At 39.8% G+C, this 21,394-nt stretch overlaps 1 protein-coding gene across 1 annotated transcript in view; it reads right to left on the minus strand.

Moving 5' to 3' along the window:
* Positions 1-21,394, minus strand: part of LOC124776678 (probable tRNA (guanine(26)-N(2))-dimethyltransferase) — a 61,720-nt gene that overhangs the window by 34,349 nt on the left and 5,977 nt on the right. Inside the window, exons 3-5 of the mRNA XM_047251781.1 lie at positions 12,934-13,121; positions 12,393-12,621; positions 7,010-7,158 (exon numbers count right to left, since the gene is read on the minus strand). Coding sequence (XP_047107737.1) covers positions 7,010-7,158; positions 12,393-12,621; positions 12,934-13,121 — 566 coding nt within the window. The remainder of the gene's footprint in view (positions 1-7,009; positions 7,159-12,392; positions 12,622-12,933; positions 13,122-21,394) is intronic.

The following is a 21,394-nucleotide window of genomic DNA, read 5'->3' on the forward strand; positions in this document are numbered from 1 at the left end:
TAATTTGCCAAATTACCTTTTGGGGCATGTTTTACTCCTTAAAAATGAAATTGGATAGAAATGAAAACATGTGTGTTGCATTATTCTGACCCCTCCACATACCCAGCAAGTTTAATCAAGATTGATTATTGACATTTGGGACTGTTTCCTTGTTAGATATTATGCACGCTACAGATGGCGCACACAATGAACTCCTTTAAATGTTTTCTAAAAACTTCGGGTGTGTATGAGCACATTATGCTACAATCCACATCTTTCTACGCATCCCCATTTATGAAATATATGTCATCAAAATTGTAAATATCATTTTGGAACAGGCTGTACATCAGATTTTAGATCCGAGGAGTAAGGATACCAACTCGCTAATGGTTGTGGTGCTAAGTCATTGCTAGGCACATGTTTATGACTGAGAAAGTTCCTAGCTTTCATAGAATCTATCTTCAGAGCTACTGAGCATACACAATTGTACATCAGTACAACTACATGACTGTAGCTGACATTCCACCAGCACTGCAGCTCAACTGGGTTGAGGGATTGTGTTCGATGCAGTAGGCGAGGAGAGGAAGGGAAGCAGAGAGTGGGAGACATTTTAGGCAAGGGTGTTTGATGGCTGGGGAGTATGGGAAGGAGAAGCAGCAGGCACCCCAAACAGCAAATTTGCTCTGGCCACTGGCTGGGGGAGTTGTACACGGCACACAAAAAGATGGAAGAGCAACTGGGAGGGGAAGATACAACAGAGGAACAAGAATGCCCAGAGCATATATACGGACAAGGGGGAAAAATTTTCGATTTTCTTTTTAAAAATACACTTTTTCCTGAGTGAAAATACACTTTTTACATGTTAAGTGACAGTATATTTTCCCTCGGGGATGAAAACTTATCAATCCTGTGAATGGTAAAGGTTTTATACATTTGTGACACACTTTTGTCAGTCTATGGTAGTTCACATCACATGATCTTGCCATCCATGACAGCAGACAGTCAGAGCATAGGAGATGTAAGCCAATATCAATATCATAGTTAAGTAGTGCGAACACACAAATAGGAAAAGTTCGTGGCTTCAATTAATATGCATATAGTTTACCTTCAAGAAAAGCTACAAATAATATTGGTCTTTTCTTGTGTGTGTTACTCTTTAAGATATTTCGAACACAAAAACTTTCAGATGATGACATAAATGGCTGGTCTTCTGGACATGAAATTTTTCTAAGTGGCTTGTCCTCAAAGTGTTAAGTTTTGGATGAGAGTCAAATGCTCTATGATTTAAGAAATATATCACACATTTTCACAACAAAGTTTATTTTGAAAGAAACACTTCCCAAGCCACAACCGAAAAATTTTCCTGCAACCTATTAGAAATAGGTTTGTTTGAGCAGTTTCCAGAGAGCCCAGAAAATGGGCATTACTGCTCATGCACAGTTATGATGACATACTCTGCTCATAAGGCCTTTTGTTACATTTCTGTCTGAAACTTCATGCACACTGTAGCACCACATGATCATAAGCATGACTGCATCATGTTGTTCAGAGGGGATAGTCAGACATTTTCCTCAATAAGATTTATTATTCAGAATATTCTTTTCAATATTTTGATACCATTAATGTATCTACTTTTACTGGAAACCAGGTTAATTAATAAGATATTAAGAGCTACATTTATCACTACAGTATGCAATAGCAGATTGTGAGTGAGCTAATATGTTATTTTGGACGTACTGACACTACTCATTACAAAGATTGGCATCCAGACTTCCGAGTAACATGTTTGATTTTCCTGAAACCAATTAACTTATCAGATAACTGATGTTATAGTTTGGAAAAACCATGATTTTTCATTGAAAATTTACCCACTGCACTTGTCAGATGCCAGCTTTTACCACTACTTTCCTTGCCCTAATTTTTATGAACTGAATGTGTAAGTAATTAAGCTTTTAATAAAGAAATTTTACAATACCTCATAAATTCCAATGTGGTGTCTGTACTCATAAATGTGTTATTCCATTGCACGCATAAAAATAGTTCTATGAACTTGTACATTTTATTATTAACCCAAACCCACAGATTTTGCAAGCCAAATCACTATCACAATATAAAGATCATCAAAATTAGCAAACTATAACCTAGCAGCTTTTCATACCATTATGCAGTTTCAAAAATACTAAAGTGTTCATACATCAGGTCTTTATATGGCCAACCCCACTCAAAATCTTCAGTATGTGCACTACTATTAAAACATTAACATCTCCCTGTCACTCACACTAGTAAAATTCTTGTGACCAGCACGCAATTGCATAACGTCATGTAGGGGTGTCAGCCACGCCCCCATCTCTGCAAGAGTCAGTGCCAGGTTAGCATATGAGTAACGTGTAGGCCTATGTGAAATGTCATGAGACTGTGACTATTCTGTTTTATGCTAAAATCCATTCTGAGACCGGTCCCAATCAGCATACGTAATACCATTTAGAGAAGTCTCCCTGTCATCACTCATACTCTCGGTGTATTCATGCAACTTAATAACATGTGAACTTCACCACTGACTTATGTTACTTTTCATGCACTTCTCTTTTGAGTTGTCTGTGAATTACTGGCATTTTGGGCATTTACTGCACATACGCAATGAATATCTATTATTTCACAATTAATAAAATATTCAGGACTATTATGCCGTGGTTGAAGAGATTTCATTTTAAAGCCCAACGTTTCGTTCCCATCTGCGGTGGACATTTTGAAGGGAGATTGTAGCTTTGTTGAATGTCTGACTCACACTCTGGCTTGCTACTGATAGTCAGTAGCAAGCCAGGGTGTGAATCGGACATTCAATAAAACTACAATCCCTACTGAAAATGTCCTCAGCAGATGGGGACGAAACATTGTGTTTTAAAGTGAGATCCCTTCAGCCACGTCATAACAGCCTGGAATATTTTATTCATTGTGACAATTCCAACTGTGAAAGTTTACACTTTACTACCTACTATTTGTGTAGTTACATCATGGACCATAAGAAGTGCAGTATTTTTCATACAGTACAGCCACTGTTGTGACATTATAAGGTTAGAGCTGGGTAGTGAAAATGCTCTATAAGTTTTGTTCTATATGTCACCTTGGTGAAAGGAATGGTGCAGTATATTTTTTGTGTGAATGGGAACTGTCATCAGGTGTTTTATTGATAAATATGGAAAAAGTGATAGCTAACAAAAGAACTGTGTAATGTAAAATATACAGAGCAGTTCCTGATAACCAGCTTATACTGTAGTAACCAAGTAATACATGAAACCAATCCAAATAACACAAATATAGCTTTACTCATAAACATATCAACAATAACAGAAATAAAACTCTCATGACTCCACACATAACAAGAGAAAAGAATCATATGGAACATGCAACGTATAGAACATCTGATATGTGTAGTACAAACTAAAAGAACATAGCCAAAGCGAGTCACCACTACTCTGCGCTTATATAGGTGTGAGTCACTGGTAGATGAAGCGGCAGAGACCATGCTGTGTGCTAGCTTCCCACAGATGGCCTCTAGTGGTTGGCTCGAGCTGATACATTGGCGGTTGATTTAAGTAAATATGCGCAATGACACTACACTTGGTGCACTCACACTTAAATGCACTAATAACAGAATACAGTACACCACTCCCTTATGTAAAGATGGTGACCAGGTGAGGGAGGAGACGCCAGCAGCCCAACGAGAGATAGATTCATCAGATCCCGAGTGGCAGCAGCCAGTGCTGACGCTGGGGGCAGGACAATATGCCGGGCAGGTACAGCAGCATAGGGCCACAATACGCAGAGATGTTGGCATGCCCAAGGGTGCTGGGCCCGTGCAGAGACTGGCAAAAGCATTAGGAGGTGGGTGCCATCACCATTTCTGTGTTGTCATCAGCAGACAGGGCTGTGTGTGGAGGAGCCTGATTGGACCCACTGGCAACAATGGCTGAGGCGATGATGGTGAGGAGGCCAGTGAAGGCGGCCAGGCCAAAGCAGCATGCTGCATCAATGGTACCGAGGCTGAAGATGGACCAGCACCCAGCAGATGGAACACCAGGACACTGCCCATGGAAGAGACAGCCAATGGTACGGGGATGCCTCCACAGCAGGCAATAATGGGCTTGAGGCGGAGAGTGACGGGACGGGCTGCAGCAATGGGGGGTCACACCTGTGAACCAGTAGCTTCTGGTGGCAAGTGGGGCCATAACTGATCAAAGTGACATGTCACCAGGCCGTTGGCAGTATAGACATCACAAAGGTGGTGTATCTGGTGGCAGACAGCATCGGCTGGCATCCACTCGGGCCTGCGACCAAACCCTTGCACCCACCGATGCAGTACGGGCTGCAGAAAACAGAGGAGCATGCGTGGCTCCTAGCTGTGAAGTAATTCAGTCAAGCTCCACTCCCCCATAGGCATGAAGCTATATAGGTGCTCAGAAAATGGAGAAGGGCATTGTCCGGTGAAGAATCCACAACAAACTTTTTCATTTGGGACTTGAATGTACAAACTAGACATTCTGCCTCATCATTTGATAGAGGGTGGAATGGCAGAACCATTATATGATCATAGTCGTGATGGGAAAAAACAATTGGAAGATGTGAGAAACAAACTGGGGTCCATTGTCAGAAACTAAAGTCCAAGGCAACCCCCAAAAAAACCTCAAAAGCATATAAATTGTGACCTCAGCCGATGTCAATGGAAGTGTGAGGGTTAAACAAGGAAACCAATGGTTTATGGTCAGTAATAAGTTGAAACTTGGAGCCATACAAAAAGCATGGAATTTCTGGAGAGCATAAATGATGGTAAGAGCCTCTTTTTCCCCTGACAGTAATACTGCTGGGCTGAGTGACAGATTTTGAGGTGAAAGTAACTGGTCGTTCAGAACTGTCAATATATTGGTGCACTGGGGGGGGGGGGGGAGGGGGGGCAGGTTACAGAGAGTAAAGACTTCTGGCACACTTCCTTGTCTGGCACTAAACATATAATTATGCTGAGCACTGTAAAGTCTGCATAACTGTCATTATGGGCATCAGTAACTAACTGACACTTATGGCTATGGGTGCGAAGTTTGTCTGCACAGGGCCTGTATGACTGGTTTGGTTTCTTGCAGCATCAGTAGAATTCAACTCACCCTATAATGACATGCGTTCGACGGTGGCTGGACAATAAACTTCACATGTGATCAAAATAAGAGCCGCCAGTTCTTGTGGAGTGGCAAGCTGACACAGTAATTGATACACCTCATGTGGAATCCATGAAAGGAATAAGACTTTGCACAAATTTGAGTCTTACACACCAAAATCTTTATTCATAAACCTCTGAAAAATAACAGAAATAAGCCTCTCATGACTCCACACAAAACAAGACAAAAGAATCATACAGAAGGTGCAACTGATGTGAGCAGTATAAAGCAAAAGAACATTGTCAGAGTGAGTAAGCACTGCTCTGTGTACATACAGGTGCCAGTTGCCAGTAGATGGCCCAGTGGAGACTGTGCTGTGTGCACGCTTCCTACAGGCAGCCTCTAGTGGGTGGCCCATGCTGATACAGTGGGTGGTTGATTTAAGTACACATGCACAGTGACACTACTCTTGGCACACTCAGATTCACATGCACTAGTAGCAGGACACAGCATACAGAAATTTCATGAACTATCTTCAAAGAGACACTGAGTACAGGGGTGTAAGGCTGGTTCTTGGAATAGACAGAGACCAGGGAGGCGGAGAAATTCAAAGATCTTTTGAACCAGTACAGCACAGGTTGTGAATTAGCCATTACAGTGGAGCATGCTATACTCAGCAACATGTTCTGCCGCTGGCTAGCCAAAGCCACCATTTGGCACTGTCCATTCATTTCAGGTGGGCAGTTTGCTGGAGGCCATGCTCACAGAAGCGCTGTGCAGAAGTTACAGCACAGTTGGTATATGACATGACTGCTTTCACAAGCAGTTCTTCCTCTAGAAGACAGAAGACAGGACTGAAATAGAATATATGTGTGTGTGTGTGTGTGTGTGTGTGTGTGTGTGTGTGTGTGTGTGTGTGTGTGTGTGTGTGTGTGTGTGTGGAGAGAGGGGGGCGGGGAGGTTACCATATCAGTTAGCATTGGAAAAGAGCATCGCAGAGAAACTCGGCAATGTTTCTGTTTTTTTGGTGTGTTTATTGATCGCAGAATACCCGCAAGCCACTGTACATATCTCATCAGCTATCGTATATTACCCAAATTAGTAATATCCATGAAACAGACTTTCGTCTGATTTGATGTGCTTCATACATTCAGTGTGAGGAGGGGACAGGGGAGATAATATATTCTGAATAGATGCCATATGCTTTCACAGCTGCATTAAATTTTCTTATCAGCTTCAGTATCATATTTTTTACGAATGAATACTTTTCTGTATTTTCTCCAAATTAGTTTATTTAAAAACAAAAGTACCTTACAAAATCCTGTGAGGGAACCTACAGAATGAAACTGATAGACCTCATGTCATGTATATTAAGTGCATTGATTTAGGTAAGTAAAAAGGTTGTATGTACTGTTAAACTGCTTATGGTTTCATACACACGTTTACTATGATTGGGAGAAAGAAAGCAGTGGTATTTAAAGGGAAGAAAAGGAGCAACCAAAAACAAACAAGGTTCAGCAATCTTCAGCTTGAAGAATGGTTTGCATACGTTTCTGAGTTTCAGGAAAACCAAAATTAAATTAATAATGTTTAATAAGCAGGGAAATATGTCTATCAAAATTTTTACAATCTAAAAAACAGATGTGAAAGATTGTTTCAAGATTTTCTTTTCACAGATTTACTGAATATTCAAGACACGTATTGCGGGGCACTGAGAATGCTTTGCTAGTTAAACAAAGAAAGAAATGTGTGACTATTTCAAGGTATTTTATTAAGCCACACAGATGTACATTACATACATGGAAATCACAGTTTTAACGCATTTGGAGAAACAGAACATAAAATTTATCATTTCAGCTTCAGTGAACATTATAACTGACACTTACCTCGTTGTTCGTTTGCAGTGAACAGGTCCACTGAATACCCTGACAAATACTCTGATATAGAAGTCAACACTAAGTGAGAGGAGAGGAACAATGTATCGTCCATAACGATTTGCGTGGGCTTCGATACACTGCAGTAGTATCCTCAGTGCCTATAAAAGATAATTTTTATCCTTTAATCATACTACTAAAGGAAAGTAAAAACAGAATGTTTACACATATTTAGTAAAGCACCACTGGAAATTTCCACCACATAATATTCAAAGCTTAGCCTATGTATTAACTCCTCATGTGCCTGAGCAAATCATTTGGGAAGTGCACTGCCCATGAAAGGCGAGGTTCCAGGTGCGAGTCATGATAGATCACACAGTTTTCATCAATAACAAAGTTTCAAAACAATGCATACTTCACTGAAGAGATTAAAAAACTCATTATATTGCATTCTTATCTGATGCACCTGCTGTGTTTACCTCCCTCATTTCCATCCCATGCATCTGCTTCTCCCTCCAGGCTGCCTTCTTCCCTCGCCCACTCCACCCGACATAAGCCCACTCAACCTGCACTCAATTCAGTCACACTTTCAAACTTTCCTCTGTGTGTGTGTGTGTGTGTGTGTGTGTGTGTGTGTGTGTGTGTGTGTGTGTGGGTGGGTGGGTGGGTGGGTGGGTGGGTGGGGGGGGGGGGGTGCGATGAATGTTGCTCATAAATTACTTATGTTCCAGCAGGACTTTCCATTACCAAGCATAATTTAGTATGTCACACTTAATAAATGTTAATCTCTTTTAATCTTGCCTGTCTGCAACTTGATGTGTCTTCTTTATATCTATCTTTTCGTACATTGTTGATATTCCTACCTGGAGTTTCCATTGTTTAATAAATAAAAGAGTGTGTCAGATGTGAAAGTAGATTAGTGTGTGCCCCACAGAAGTATTTAATAGTCGTTATGTTCATTACATACATAAACATGGTGAAAGACAATGTCGTTGACGACAGAAAATTATTATAGCACCAATAAAATTGTAGCTTTAGTATCCTGAATCAAAGGAGAGGGAAAAGGGAATCATCAAAGCTCTCACCAGATGGTATTCTGGAAATGGGGCAAGACATTTGGCTATCTTGCAACATTCAGCAGGGGAACCACTACAGGCAACTTCAATGGGCAAAGCCTCTATCTCAGAAGCAGAATAAAATGAGCTACACAGAAGTGCACTGTTTATGTTATTCACTGACTTGTAAAATGTTTGGAACATTTGTTCACTCTTGATGATCTTGCATTAAGTGGACTTGTTCTTTGAGCTCAGCTCTCTTCTGTCAGTCACATACAAACTCAGTAATGAAGTTCCTCATGGGATACTTAAATGGCAACAAGGCTTCAACACTAGTACATTTTCAACTACTTCATTATGGAGCCAAAGTTTTTGATCTGAGTTAATAAAAGTTGATGCCACAATAGTAAAAGCAGTATGAGCTCCTTTTGAATCCCCTGATGCAGTAAAAGGTGGCATCAGTTCCACCTGCTCCTCCATTCATGAATTTCAACAAACTGAAGGAGAGTTTGGAATTCAACCTCAGTCACTGTATGCTGTATTGCTAGATATGTAGTGCTGCTCACAGAAAGATATTACTGTTTTTATTCATGTTATGTCTTTCAACATTGTCACATACAGGGTGTTTCAAAAATGACCAGTATATTTGAAACAGCAATAACAACTAAACGAGCAGCGATAGAAATACACCGTTTGTTGCAATATGCTTGGGACAACAGTACATTTTCAGGCAGACAAACTTTCGAAATTACAGTAGTTACAATTTTCAACAACAGATGGCGCTGCGATCTGGAAAACTCTATAGTACGATATTTTCCACATATCCACCATGCGTAGCAATAATATGGCGTAGTCTCTGAATGAAATTACCCGAAACCTTTGACAACGTGTCTGGCGGAATGGCTTCACATGCAGATGAGATGTACTGCTTCAGCTGTTCAATTGTTTCCGGATTCTGGCGGTACACCTGCTCTTTCACGTGTCCCCACAGAAAGAAGTCACAGGGGTTCATGTCTGGCGAATAGGGAGGCCAATCCACGCCGCCTCCTGTATGTTTCGGATAGCCCAAAGCAATCACACGATCATCGAAATATTCATTCAGGAAATTAAAGACCTCGGCCATGCGATGTGGCCGGGCACCATCTTGCATAAACCACGAGGTGTTCGCAGTGTCATCTAAGACAGTTTGTACTGCCACAAATTCACGAAGAATGTCCAGATAGCGTGATGCAGTAATCGTATCGGATCTGAAAAATGGGCCAATGATTCCTTTGGAAGAAAATGCAGCCCAGACCAGTACTTTTTGAGGATGCAGGGACGATGGGACTGCAACATGGGGCTTTTCGGTTCCCCATATGCGCCAGTTCTGTTTATTGACTAAGCCGTCCAGGTAAAAATAAGCTTCGTCAGTAAACCAAATGCTGCCCACATGCATATCGCCGTCATCAATCCTGTGCACTATATCGTTAGCGAATGTCTCTTGTGCAGCAATGGTAGCGGCGCTGAGGGGTTGCCGCGTTTGAATTTTGTATGGATAGAGGTGTAAACTCTGGCGCATGAGACGATATGTGGACGTTGGTGTCATTTGGACCGCAGCTGCAACACGGCGAACGGAAACCCGAGGCCGCTGTTGGATCACCTGCTGCACTAGCTGCGCGTTGCCCTCTGTGGTTGCCGTACGCGGTCGCCCTACCTTTCCAGCACGTTCATCCGTCATGTTCCCAGTCCGTTGAAATTTTTCAAACAGATCCTTTATTGTATCACTATTCGGTCCTTTGGTTACATTAAACCTCCGTTGAAAACTTAGTCTTGTTGCAACAACACTGTGTTCTAGGCGGTGGAACTCCAACACCAGAAAAATCCTCTGTTCTAAGGAATAAACCATGTTGTCTACAGCACACTTGCACGTTGTGAACAGCACACGCTTACAGCAGAAAGACGACGTACAGAATGGCGCACCCACAGACTGCGTTGTCTTCTATATCTTTCACATCACTTGCAGCGCCATCTGTTGTTGAAAATTGTAACTACTGTAATTTCGAAAGTTTGTCTGCCTGAAAATGTACTGTTGTCCCAAGCATATTGCAACAAAGGGTGTATTTCTATCGCTGCTCGTTTAGTTTTCATTGCCGTTTCAAATATACCGGTCATTTTTGAAACACCCTGTACATTGTACTATTACCAGTTTTGACTTATATTCACATCAATATCACATGACTTGTTTAAACAATAAATGAGGACATGGGATAGTAAATACCCCTTTCTTCTTTATTTTTTATTGAGATTGTCTAATGATGACTTGGCAATAAGTTTAAACTGGCAGTGATACCATTTGTGAGACCTCAGGCTGAAATATTAATAAATAAAAAATACAAAATGGTCCTGTGTTTCCTTAAAGTAGCATGCCTAATCTGTGTAGCCATTATTGTTGTTTTCTGTTAGTGATTTGTACACAGCACTGAACACATTAGCACCCTTCAAAGACCCCGGAAACTCATTATTTGCTCACATCTGCAGTTTGTAGAGTATGTACATTTGTCATCAAATTCAAGTAGCAGCCATCCCACCCAGATACAGTGAATGTTACACAAAATAGGTCATTCCTATTTGGTCCTTGCAGACTTCATTTGACGGTGTAACTTCAACGGCATAGCTTTCATGGAACCATTCATACACAATGCGTTAGTGTATTTAGCACCTGGTCGCAAGTGCGTGATGGCATTAAGAGTTTTGGACTTAAGTCTCAGCGAAATCCTCAAACTGCCCAGGCTGTCTCATAAAGTAGCCTCAGTAGTGCAATCAGCACCTGACAAGGATTTCACAAATTTATGAAAATCAGAATTTTCTTCATCAGTCAGTGTTTTCCACAGTAAACATACAGCTACAGCAAAATAAAGTGACAGCAGTGGTATTAGTTGTCCAGAATCAGTAGTCACCAACAACAAAAAGTGTGTAGTTTGCAGTCACTCACACTCAATCGGTTCTTCGTAAGTCAGTATTTGGCCATTTTATATGTTGTCAAAAAGTGCTGCTCAGGATACACAATGTCAAAATCAGTTGCAGATGCCTTGTCTGGAGTTTTATCACACTTATAACCTTAAACCCATGATGGTGGAAATAATGGTGCAAAATAAATTTGTTGCAGTTTCAAAACCAGTCCAACATAGACCTGTATCTGATACCTTGCCTCAAAGAATTGCCAATTAAATTACCAGGTACAAATACTTTATCAAAGATCCATTTGACTGACCAGTATTTACAACTGCTACTTGATAAGGTGATGAACCAAATATTAGACCTAAAAATAGTATCTGAAATGTACAGATTTAAAGTTTGATGTTTGTGGTAACAATACAAAGGTATCTGGAAAAATTAATTCGTGGTATTCTCCATGTGCCAACTAGTTTGAGGATACAGACACCATTTGTGTCCCTTAAGACTGCTATTCGAGAAACTCAACGTTAGCAGCTTATAGTGCAAGCTGGTTCTTCAACTGGAGCATCAGTACCTACACTACATACGAAGTATCGACTTCCAGAACAAAGGATTACTTAAGATCACATCTGAGTACATAAAAGCAGTACACTACCTACTAGCCCCCAAAAACTTATAAGAACTGCAACTCTTCATAGGTAAGATCAGTCATAATAATAAATCTGTTCCTACAGTGGTCCAAACAACTTCCACTTAGGAAGGCATGAAGGCCTTTACAAAAGTAAAAAACAAACAAGGTATGAATACAGGTTAAGATGCTTTGATTGGCAACAAACCGGATACCACCACAATAGTTCCTTGAGCCAATGATGTGAAGTACAGTATCTCTCATTGTTACAAAGCCAGTTGTAGTACAATACCAGACCTTCTTACAGTTTTGTGCATCACCAAAAAGCTCAGAAATATCAGCATATTTATAATGTGTAATAGTCCTTGTGTTAAATAGCTCCCTGAATACCATATACATTAAAGGATAATCAACAGTCCCTCTAAAAAAAAATGCATGACACACTAAACATCAGAAACAACAAGCAATACAGGCCAGGAAATAAGCAAGTCTCCACTACTCTCAAGCTGAATGCGTTGTAGTACAAGTTATTGTCAGGAGTCTCCTGGTATTAACAATGAGACTGAACAAGTAAGTACTGTGACACGGTCTACCTGAACTTCGGAGTTTACTCTCACAACAATTTAACATGAATCATTAAAAAAATTTAAAATCTGATACAGAAAAAGAAACAGAATTCTATAAAAACACACAGAAACATCACTAAATAAGAAACACTATGAAACTGATACACAAGATAAAAATACATGCAACATTCTTATGTGCTATTGACACTAACCATCTCGTGACATGCTCTTATCCTGAGAGATACAGCACCATATTTCACATAACAAGTCTCTGGTGTGTTCCCAGCAAGAACGGCCATGTCAGTGCTAGTGACAAGCAGAAGGCCACCATCAGCTACTGACTGTACAGCTGAATCTAAGAACTGAGAGGGGCACCCATATGGATCAAGGTCAATAGCATCAAATCTGTCTTTTGGATGCTTGTGTTGGTACATCAGCATGCTGAAAAAAGAGGAAGACTAAAAATATTACTGTTTGCCCTAACTCTTAATAATAATTATTGCAAAGTGTCAGGAAAACTTGCACTGAAATAAATGATGTATTAAGTACTAATATTATATTTAATACATATTATAATAAAAGAAAAACAACAAATACATAAAATGGCAGTAAACAAATTATGTTTTGTTGAAGTTCAGAAAATAACTGCAGCAAAATTAATAGCAAATTTTAATTCACAGGACTACCCATCACTCTTGTAATATAGTTCTCAGAGGAGTAAGGAAGAAAAATTGAAAAGAAAATTATCATTACCCCGCATCAGATTGTGTTGTAGTCACCAGTTCCTCTACTCCATTATGAGCTACATTTGTCTGAATGCTTTTGACAGCTTTCTCACTAATATCATTGGCCACAACCTCTTTTACCCCTGGAACTTCTTTAGCATAGCGAATGCTTCGCAGTCCAGTTGCAGAAAGAGCTTCTAAGACTCTTATACCATTCTGAAACCAGTAAAACAGTTATTAACTCTTGCATCATAATATTAGAAACCTATGTATCATTCAAATTTATCAATATAATGATGCAAATACAAAATGTAATTTTCTCATTTTTTTTTATGTTCTCAGTGTCTGAACCCCATATACAGATGGATGCCATTATCTGTGAAGCTATACAAAGACTGCAGCAACTGCCTTAAAACATCAACTAACTTTCTCCTTAGGTACATCAACAGTGCAATATCCCTGTCTGACTCCTGTTCTCCAGATACCACCCATGCTTGTGCTGCTAACTCAATCTGGTGAATCTTTTCGACTTGCTTAGCCACATGTCCTGCTTCCCTCAAATATGAATGTTTAGAATCTTTAAAGCCAGCAAGAACACAGCATCAGGAAACTTTCTCAGATGATCTTCACTCAGATGTACCTTAGTTGTCTCTACCATCTCAGTTCCATATCTAATACCAAACAAACTGCATCAGTCAAGATCCTAAGTTCCTTTACACTCAAAGGAAATTGGAAATTTCACTCTGTCGTTCAACTTCAGAACCTTTCTAATGGAAAAGGTGACACAGAACCATAAATGAAGTAGTTTTTCTGATGATCCCACTTTGATCAATGACCACTCCCACAGACCACCTTCCCTTTTACAAATGTTCCATAACTCTCTAATATTGCATGCCTTCACTATGTTCTCTATATTTTGTTCATCATGAATACGTACTCATCTAGTGTTATGCTTATCTATAGTACGATGTGTCATCTCTGTAATCCTTTCATTTAAATTACTTGACCCTCTAGTCCCACCCACGTCATTCAAAGAGTTGCAAAAGGTCTTTAAAGTGACATATGTGACAGGCCAAAAAGAGAATAATGCATCATGCAAAAAAGGTATCGCACTATTTAACATTCAGATGATGCAAAGCTGAATAATTAGGAAAATATTACTTTTTAAATTCTGTGGATTGTGATTTTTATATATATTGTGAATTAATATGAAAATTTTATTGTAATGTTGTAGAAGTTAATCAGAGCCTATCTGAATGGAGAAACGATGAATAATGCTGAAGTACGTATTATACATGATAATGGAAGCCCAGGCCATCAAAGCAGACTGGTAGGAAGACAACGAATGGCCGTAGCCTACAATCAAGCACTATTACAAAGTGTGATCTCTCAGGTTTTCTGGCACAAGGTACAAGGGTAGTAAATAAATAATGATTTTTTTTTTTTGACAACATACCTTTACTCATCCTCATGATTCTGATGATCCTTCTCAAAGTAGTCTCCCATGCATGCAATACACTTGTCCCAGAGTTTCTGCCAGTCTTCAAATGCACGCTTTCAAAAGCATCTCACAGCTTTCACCACTGCTTCTGATGATTGCTAATGCCTCCCATGAAGGCATTTCTTCATGTTAGGGAACAGAAAAAAGTGACATGGGGCTAAATCCGGAGCAGAGGGAGGGTGAGGGATGCACTTCACGTTGATTTTTGCAGGATATTCAGCAACAACATCGGCAATATGAGGTCACGCATTATTGTGGTGCAGCATCCAGCCTGCTTCACAAAAATGTGGTCTTTTGCGCCTGATATGGACTTGCAATGTTTTCAGGACATCCCTGTAGTATTGTCCAGTTACTGATGTGTGTGCAGGTACAACATGCTGACAAACCATTCCATTAATATCAAAGAATGAGATGACCATAACTTTCCCAGCAGAAGCACCAGTTTTGCTTTTTAGGGGGTTGGTGATGAAGGAGATTTTCACCCTGAGCTTTGCTGTCTGCTTTCAGAGTCAAAATGATGTAGCCAAGTTTCATCAGCAGTGATTACATTTGAAAGAAACTCAGGACCTTCCTCTAATGTCAACTTTAACAGCATGCAGAGCTAATATGTGAATGTCCTTTTGTTCGGGAATCAGAAACAAATGTCATTTGTAGTTTTTCTGTCACTAACGTCTGAATGGCACCCATTGAAATGTTCAGTATTTCAGAAAGTGGGAAGTCATCTTAAGGTAATATGCCGATCCTCTCTCACAATGACAGCTGCAGTGTTCATGTTTTTTTCCGTAAGAGCAGTAAGCAGTAACTGGAGCACCGGGTCCACCTTCCTTTGAAATTTATTGTCTCCCCTCTTTAAACATTTTAAACCATCTTTGAGCTGTGCTGTAGGGAAGAACAGACTCTCCATAGGCCTCCTGTAGCATTGTATAGGCCTCAGCTGAAGATTTGTTGAGACAAAAGCAGAATTTCAAAGCCACATATTGTTCCTAGCATGCTACCTCCATTGTAGCGGTATGCAATACTGAACATGTCTGACCTCGTCTGCCTCTCACAGGCGGGAACCAGGTGTCCCAACAATGAAACTACCACGGTGTGTTTGTTGCACATTAAGCTAACAGAATATCATAAGATTAAATTTTAGAGTAAGAAATTATGACCATAAAAATATTATGTTCATTCTTTACTGAACAGCCCTTGTATAATGCCATTCCTTTGCTTTTATGTAGTTCTTTCTGAGGATCATAATGGTTTTCTTTTTAGGGCAGTAGAATTTTGGGTCTGGAGTTGACTGAGTGTATTGATCAGAAGACTATGGTAACCTAATTAGAGACAGGAAAGCATTGTATTTAGAGTAAAATTGCTACATCTTGATGTTTTCAGTAGTTGAAGTCTGATTAACATCATTTTCAGTTTGTCCAAGATTGGGAGAGAAGAGACAAAAACATTACAACAGTAACATTTGATTTGTGTAATGAAATACAAGGTGTAGAACTTTGCTTCCGCCATTTGCCAATAGGTGGCGACAACGGTAAGTAGCGGTCGAAAGAAACAGATTGCAGACATCAGGCAGTTAGCTTGGACCTTTGTCAACATAACCTCATTCAAACACTAGTCAATTTGTGTCTGCATCATAAAGTTGTTCTTGATTGAAAATGTCAGTTTACAAGCCTAATTCTCGTCATTTGTGGGAGGTGTTACTGTTTTGTTTCAATATGGAGAAAACAGTGGCTGAGTCCCATCGAATGCTCTCGATTATGTATGGTAAGAACACTATTAGTGAAAGAACATGTCGTGAGTGGTTTCAACGCTTCAAGAACTGTGACTTTTACGTCACAGACTGGCATAGTGGTGGAAGAGAGAATGTTTTCGAAGAGGCAGAATTGGAGACATTGCTGAGTGAAGACTCGCATCAAACTCAAGAAGAAGTGGCACGATTAGTGGGAGTGACACAAGTCATTTCAAAACATCTCAAGGCTATGGGCATGATTCAGAAAGAAGGAACTTGGGTCCCGTGTGAGCTGAACCCAAGAGACGTTGAACAGTGTTTGTGTGTTTGTGAACAGTTACTTCAGAGGCAAAAACGCAAGGGATTTCTGCATCGCACTGTGGCCGGGGACGAAAAATGGGTTCATTATGATAGCCCTAAACACAAAAAATCATGGGTATATCCCGGTCATGCTTCCATGTCGACAGCTCCAAAATCATGCTCTGCGTTTGGTGGGACCAGCTCGGCGTCGTATACTATGACGTGCTAAAACCAAGTGAAACAATCACAGGTGCTCATTATCGAATGCAATTAATGCATTAGAGCAGAGCATTAAAAGACAAACAGCCACAATACAGCGAGAGGCATGATAAAGTGATTTTGCTGCACGAGCACACTTGACCCCACATTGCAAAAAGAGGTAAAAATGTACTTGGAAACGTTAAAATGGGAAGTCCTACCCCACCCACCATATTCTCCAGACATTTCTCCCTCTGACTATCCCCTGTTTAGATGAATGGTGCATGGCCTGGCTGACCAACACTTCCAAACTCATGAAGAAGTCACAAATTGGATCAATTCATGGATCGCTTCAAAAGATGAACAATTTCTTCGATGCAGAATTCGTACACTGCCCGAAAGATGGGAGAAAGTAATGGCCAGCAATGGAAAATACTTTTAATGATACTTGTGAAACCAATTTGTCTCATTAAAGCCTCAAATGTTGCGGAAAAACGGCAGAAGCAAAGTTGTACACCTTGTACTATGTTGCAGAAAAAAAATAGTACTCAGTAGTTAATATTGAAGTAAATAACTTTTTGAATGGGTTTGTAGATACGTTTCAATGAAAGTTGTTGGATCAGTAATTTTATCAATCATTATCCAGTATTTGTAACTAATCCATAGGTAGCACCGTGCCTCATGAGGACAGTGACTGTTTGTTTTTCTCCTTTGGTATTGTTGTAGTTAAGCTATTTTGAGTGTTACAACAGACTCAGGGGTATCTGAATGATGAAATGGATGCTATGGCTAATGCGTTCTGGACACTGTGTGATGATGTAGGTTGTGTGTAATATTGACCCCACATAAAAAACTTTTTTGGTGCCCAATTTGTAAGTAGATATTTCATAACTACACAAAGCAAGGAATAGCACTATTTAATGCATAAAAAACTGGCTGCCCTGAGTTTACACCACTTCTCATAACCAATGGTTTGGAATGTTTATGAGTAGGGACACACTAAAGCCTGAAGTTGATCAGCATTTGCTTCGATGTTTAAGATGTAGGTTAAAGGCCAAGAGCAGTTTTAGGTGGGGAATACTGTCGTACTAAAAGACAGAAAATTAAAAAGAATATTGCATACCAGCATAAAAGACTATTTTGTTGCTTACACCAGAAAGTAGATTTAATATTAGAGTACCAAAAGAAATAAACTGAAAAAATACATTTATGTTACTCATTTAAAGCTCATAATGAGATCACAGTATTTATTTATCAGAGGATTTTATAAGGAATAATTTCCAATAGGGTTATCTTTCTGCTTTCCTTAAAAGAATATACTACATCAAAATCTACATCATACAGGTGATTTTCTGTTACAAGAAACCTCATCTTTCACTTTTTGCTAAATGTAAACATTTCTGAGGAACACAGAAGTGTGCCCGTAAAGTTCAGTTGTTATCTCACAATGACCTAAAAAATCAAAAGCTGACTGGTAATCAAATACATACAATTTCACAGACCATTATAAAAGTGCTTCCTATTTAAAACAGTAGTCACATCCTGCCCTTACCGAAGGAAAATTCCATAAATGTCATAAAGCATTTGTGGTTCTGCATCTACCATTGTTTGTGAATACATGCACAATTCAAACGAACATGTCCCCCATTCATGTAATCCTTGTATGTACCCATTCAATAAGTTAGAACAATTTTCGCATTGATCTCTCACAGCTGAGCAATATTCTATGATGGGTGTCACAGTGTCTCTGTGGTGCAGAAAGTGGAATAAGGAAAAGTCTGCAGCCATCCACAAGACTGCTGAACGAAATCTGTACATTTTGGTTGCACAACAAATCACAAAAATCTACCAAGGCTACCAGTTCAACTAAAAACTAAAAATTACAATTACAAACAACTTACATTGGAATGATTACATAGACAATGTGATGGGAAAATAAAAACAAGACTGTGTTTTTTGGCAGAACACTTAGAAGATGCAATTGGTCTACTAAGGAGTCTGCCTACACTAAACTTTTCCATCTTCTGCTAGAGTACTGCCGTGCAGTATGGGATACTTACCAGATAGGTTTGACAGAGGGCATTGGAGGGCAGTTCATTTTGTATTATAATGAAGAGGGGATAGATGTCATGGATATGGCAAGCAAGAGGGAGTGTCTGTCATAAAAAGAAAGGCATTTTAGATTGCGGTGAGATCTTTTCACAAAATTTCAAACACAAACTTTCTCCTCTGAATGTGAAAATATTTTACAGATCCCAATCTATGTAGGGAAAAATGATCTTCGTAATAAAATTACAGAAATCAGAGCTTGTAAGGAAAGATTTAAGTGTCCATTTGTCCCTTGTACTGTTTGAGAGTGGAATGGTACAGCAATAGTCTGAAGGTGGTTTGATAAACTGATACTCTAACTAATTTATTGGGTTACATCTACTTTTTCCTTAAGGAGAAGTAGCCCTATATATTATCTACATTTATCGTGAATTAAATCTGATTTCAGGTTTTCTAACAAATATAATTAACTTAAAAATGTTTTAGGAAACTAGCAATTTTTACCAAAGGTTTTTGTGTTGCCTTAATAAAAATCTTATTTTGTGTATTTGCTTCAGTTCTCATAGGGAACCAGTAACCTTTTAGCTTAACAGATTAAAAGATAATCAGCAGGCTTAACTTACAAAGTTATTTTTCACTGCCTTGTAATGCATTGCAACAGCCAAAACAAAGCACCACCGTGAACGATGTTGTTGAACATGAGATGAGTTGGCTGACATTTGTAAGCAGCTGAAAATCGCCGTGACTACTGTCAAATGATTGGCAGCTGATGCAGATTCAGTGTGTTGGAAGAGCGCCTGAGAGTTGTTTACCTGTGATATCAGTACCAGAGGCATCTCAAATACTATCCTCTACTGTGGATCCTGCCTCCTCTGCAGAAAGTACACGATCTGTTAGTACTCAGCCACTTGACTGCGAGTGTCATGTTAATGGTAAATCGAGGCATCCTGTACAGGGTGGAAAGGAACCAGGGAGGACTGAGGGTGTTGTTCCGATCCCCTTAACTAACAAATTTGAGGTGCTGTCTTTCACTGAAACTGTGCAAGTGGAACTCACTTCACCTGTTCTGGGGAAACCTGTTATGTCTGGTGTCAACAGGAGGCACATGCGAAAGGGTATGGGCCTATTAATAGTAAGCAGTTCAAAGATGCGAATGACTGTACCCTTTAGGAAAATGGCAGCAAGAGGCAGAAAAGGACACCAGGTGCACTCAGTGTGTATGCCTAGAGGCCTCATTCATTGAGGAAGCTATTGCAGCAGCCATTAAGAAAACAGGGTGCAATCAACTGTAAACTGTGGTGTTTGTTGGAACAAATGATGCCAGTCGTCTGAGCTTCGAGGTCGTACTTGGGTCATTCCTGCGATTGGCAAAAAGGGTTGAGAACACCAGCCTTGAGCATCGGTTTCAATGAAGTTCACAATCTGTAACATTGTCCCCAGAACTAATCACAGGTTCTGAGTCGAGTCAAAGGACTTTGGAGGTTCTGTGACAAGCTAGGCTGTAATTTCCCAGACTTGTGCCACAGTGTTGAGAACTGTAGAGCCCCCTAAATAGGTCAGGTGTGCACTACACATCAGAGGCTACAACTCCTGTAGCTGACTCTGTTTGGGATTGATACATGAGTTTTTTTTAGATTAGGTGACTCTTCATCCAATCCACTTCAAGATAGCGATAGGAAACAGAGGAATAAGAGTAGGACTGAAAGAAATGCCTCGAACAGATGAGAGCATTAAAATCCTAACAATTAACTGCAGAAGCATCACAGCAAAGTGCCAGAATTTGAAGCACTCCTGAAAAGCAGTGAAGCTCACATAAAACTAGGTATTGAAAGCTGGTTGAAAGCTGAAACTGATAGCAGTGAGATTTTTGGGGAAAACAGGACTGTATATTGAAAGGATGGGCAAATGGGAAATGGTGATGGTAGATTTGTCGCAGCAGATAAGAAACTCATATAGGCCTATACAAAGATAGAAACTGGAGCTGCATGTAAAATTATTTGGGCAAGTCTCAGCATCAGGGGTGGGCATAAAGTGATAATTTCATCACTCACCAGACTCATCTCCCAATGTAACCGAAAACCTTAGAGAAAACCGCAGGTCACATGTATGTAAGTTCCCCAATCATACTGTAAACATTTTGGTGGAAACTTTAACTATCCAGTAATGAATTGGAAAAATTAGTTTCATCAGTTGTGGTTGTGATAAGACATCCTGTGAAACATTACTAAATGCCCTCTCTGAAAATTATCTAGAACAGTTAGTTAGGTACCCCACTCATGATGAAAACATTTTGGATCCAATGGCAACAAATAGACATGACCTCTTTAAGGAAGTCCATTTCGAAACTGGTATCAGTGACGGTGACATGGTTGTGGCAACAATGATTACCTAAGTCTAAAGGGCAACTCAAAAAGCAGCAAGATATACATATATATGTCCAGCAAACTACAGAAACAATTAGTAGTGTCATATCTCAATGAGGAACTTAGTATTCAGTCACTGTAGAGAAGCTTCTAAATAAACAGAGATTACCGCACAAGATGTGTAACACAAGGCATATGGCTATAGATGGAGAGATGCTGAATGAAACAGGTTTGGCTGTCAAGAGACCAATGTGTGACGCCTTCAACGACGACTGTAGCAGAATATTGCCAAGTGAGCTTTCACAGAACCCAAAGAAATTCTGGTCATATGTAAAGGCTGTTACTGGCACCAAAG

Source organism: Schistocerca piceifrons, chromosome 2 (genome assembly GCF_021461385.2).
Source record: "Schistocerca piceifrons isolate TAMUIC-IGC-003096 chromosome 2, iqSchPice1.1, whole genome shotgun sequence".
Taxonomy (NCBI): Eukaryota; Metazoa; Arthropoda; class Insecta; order Orthoptera; family Acrididae; genus Schistocerca; species Schistocerca piceifrons.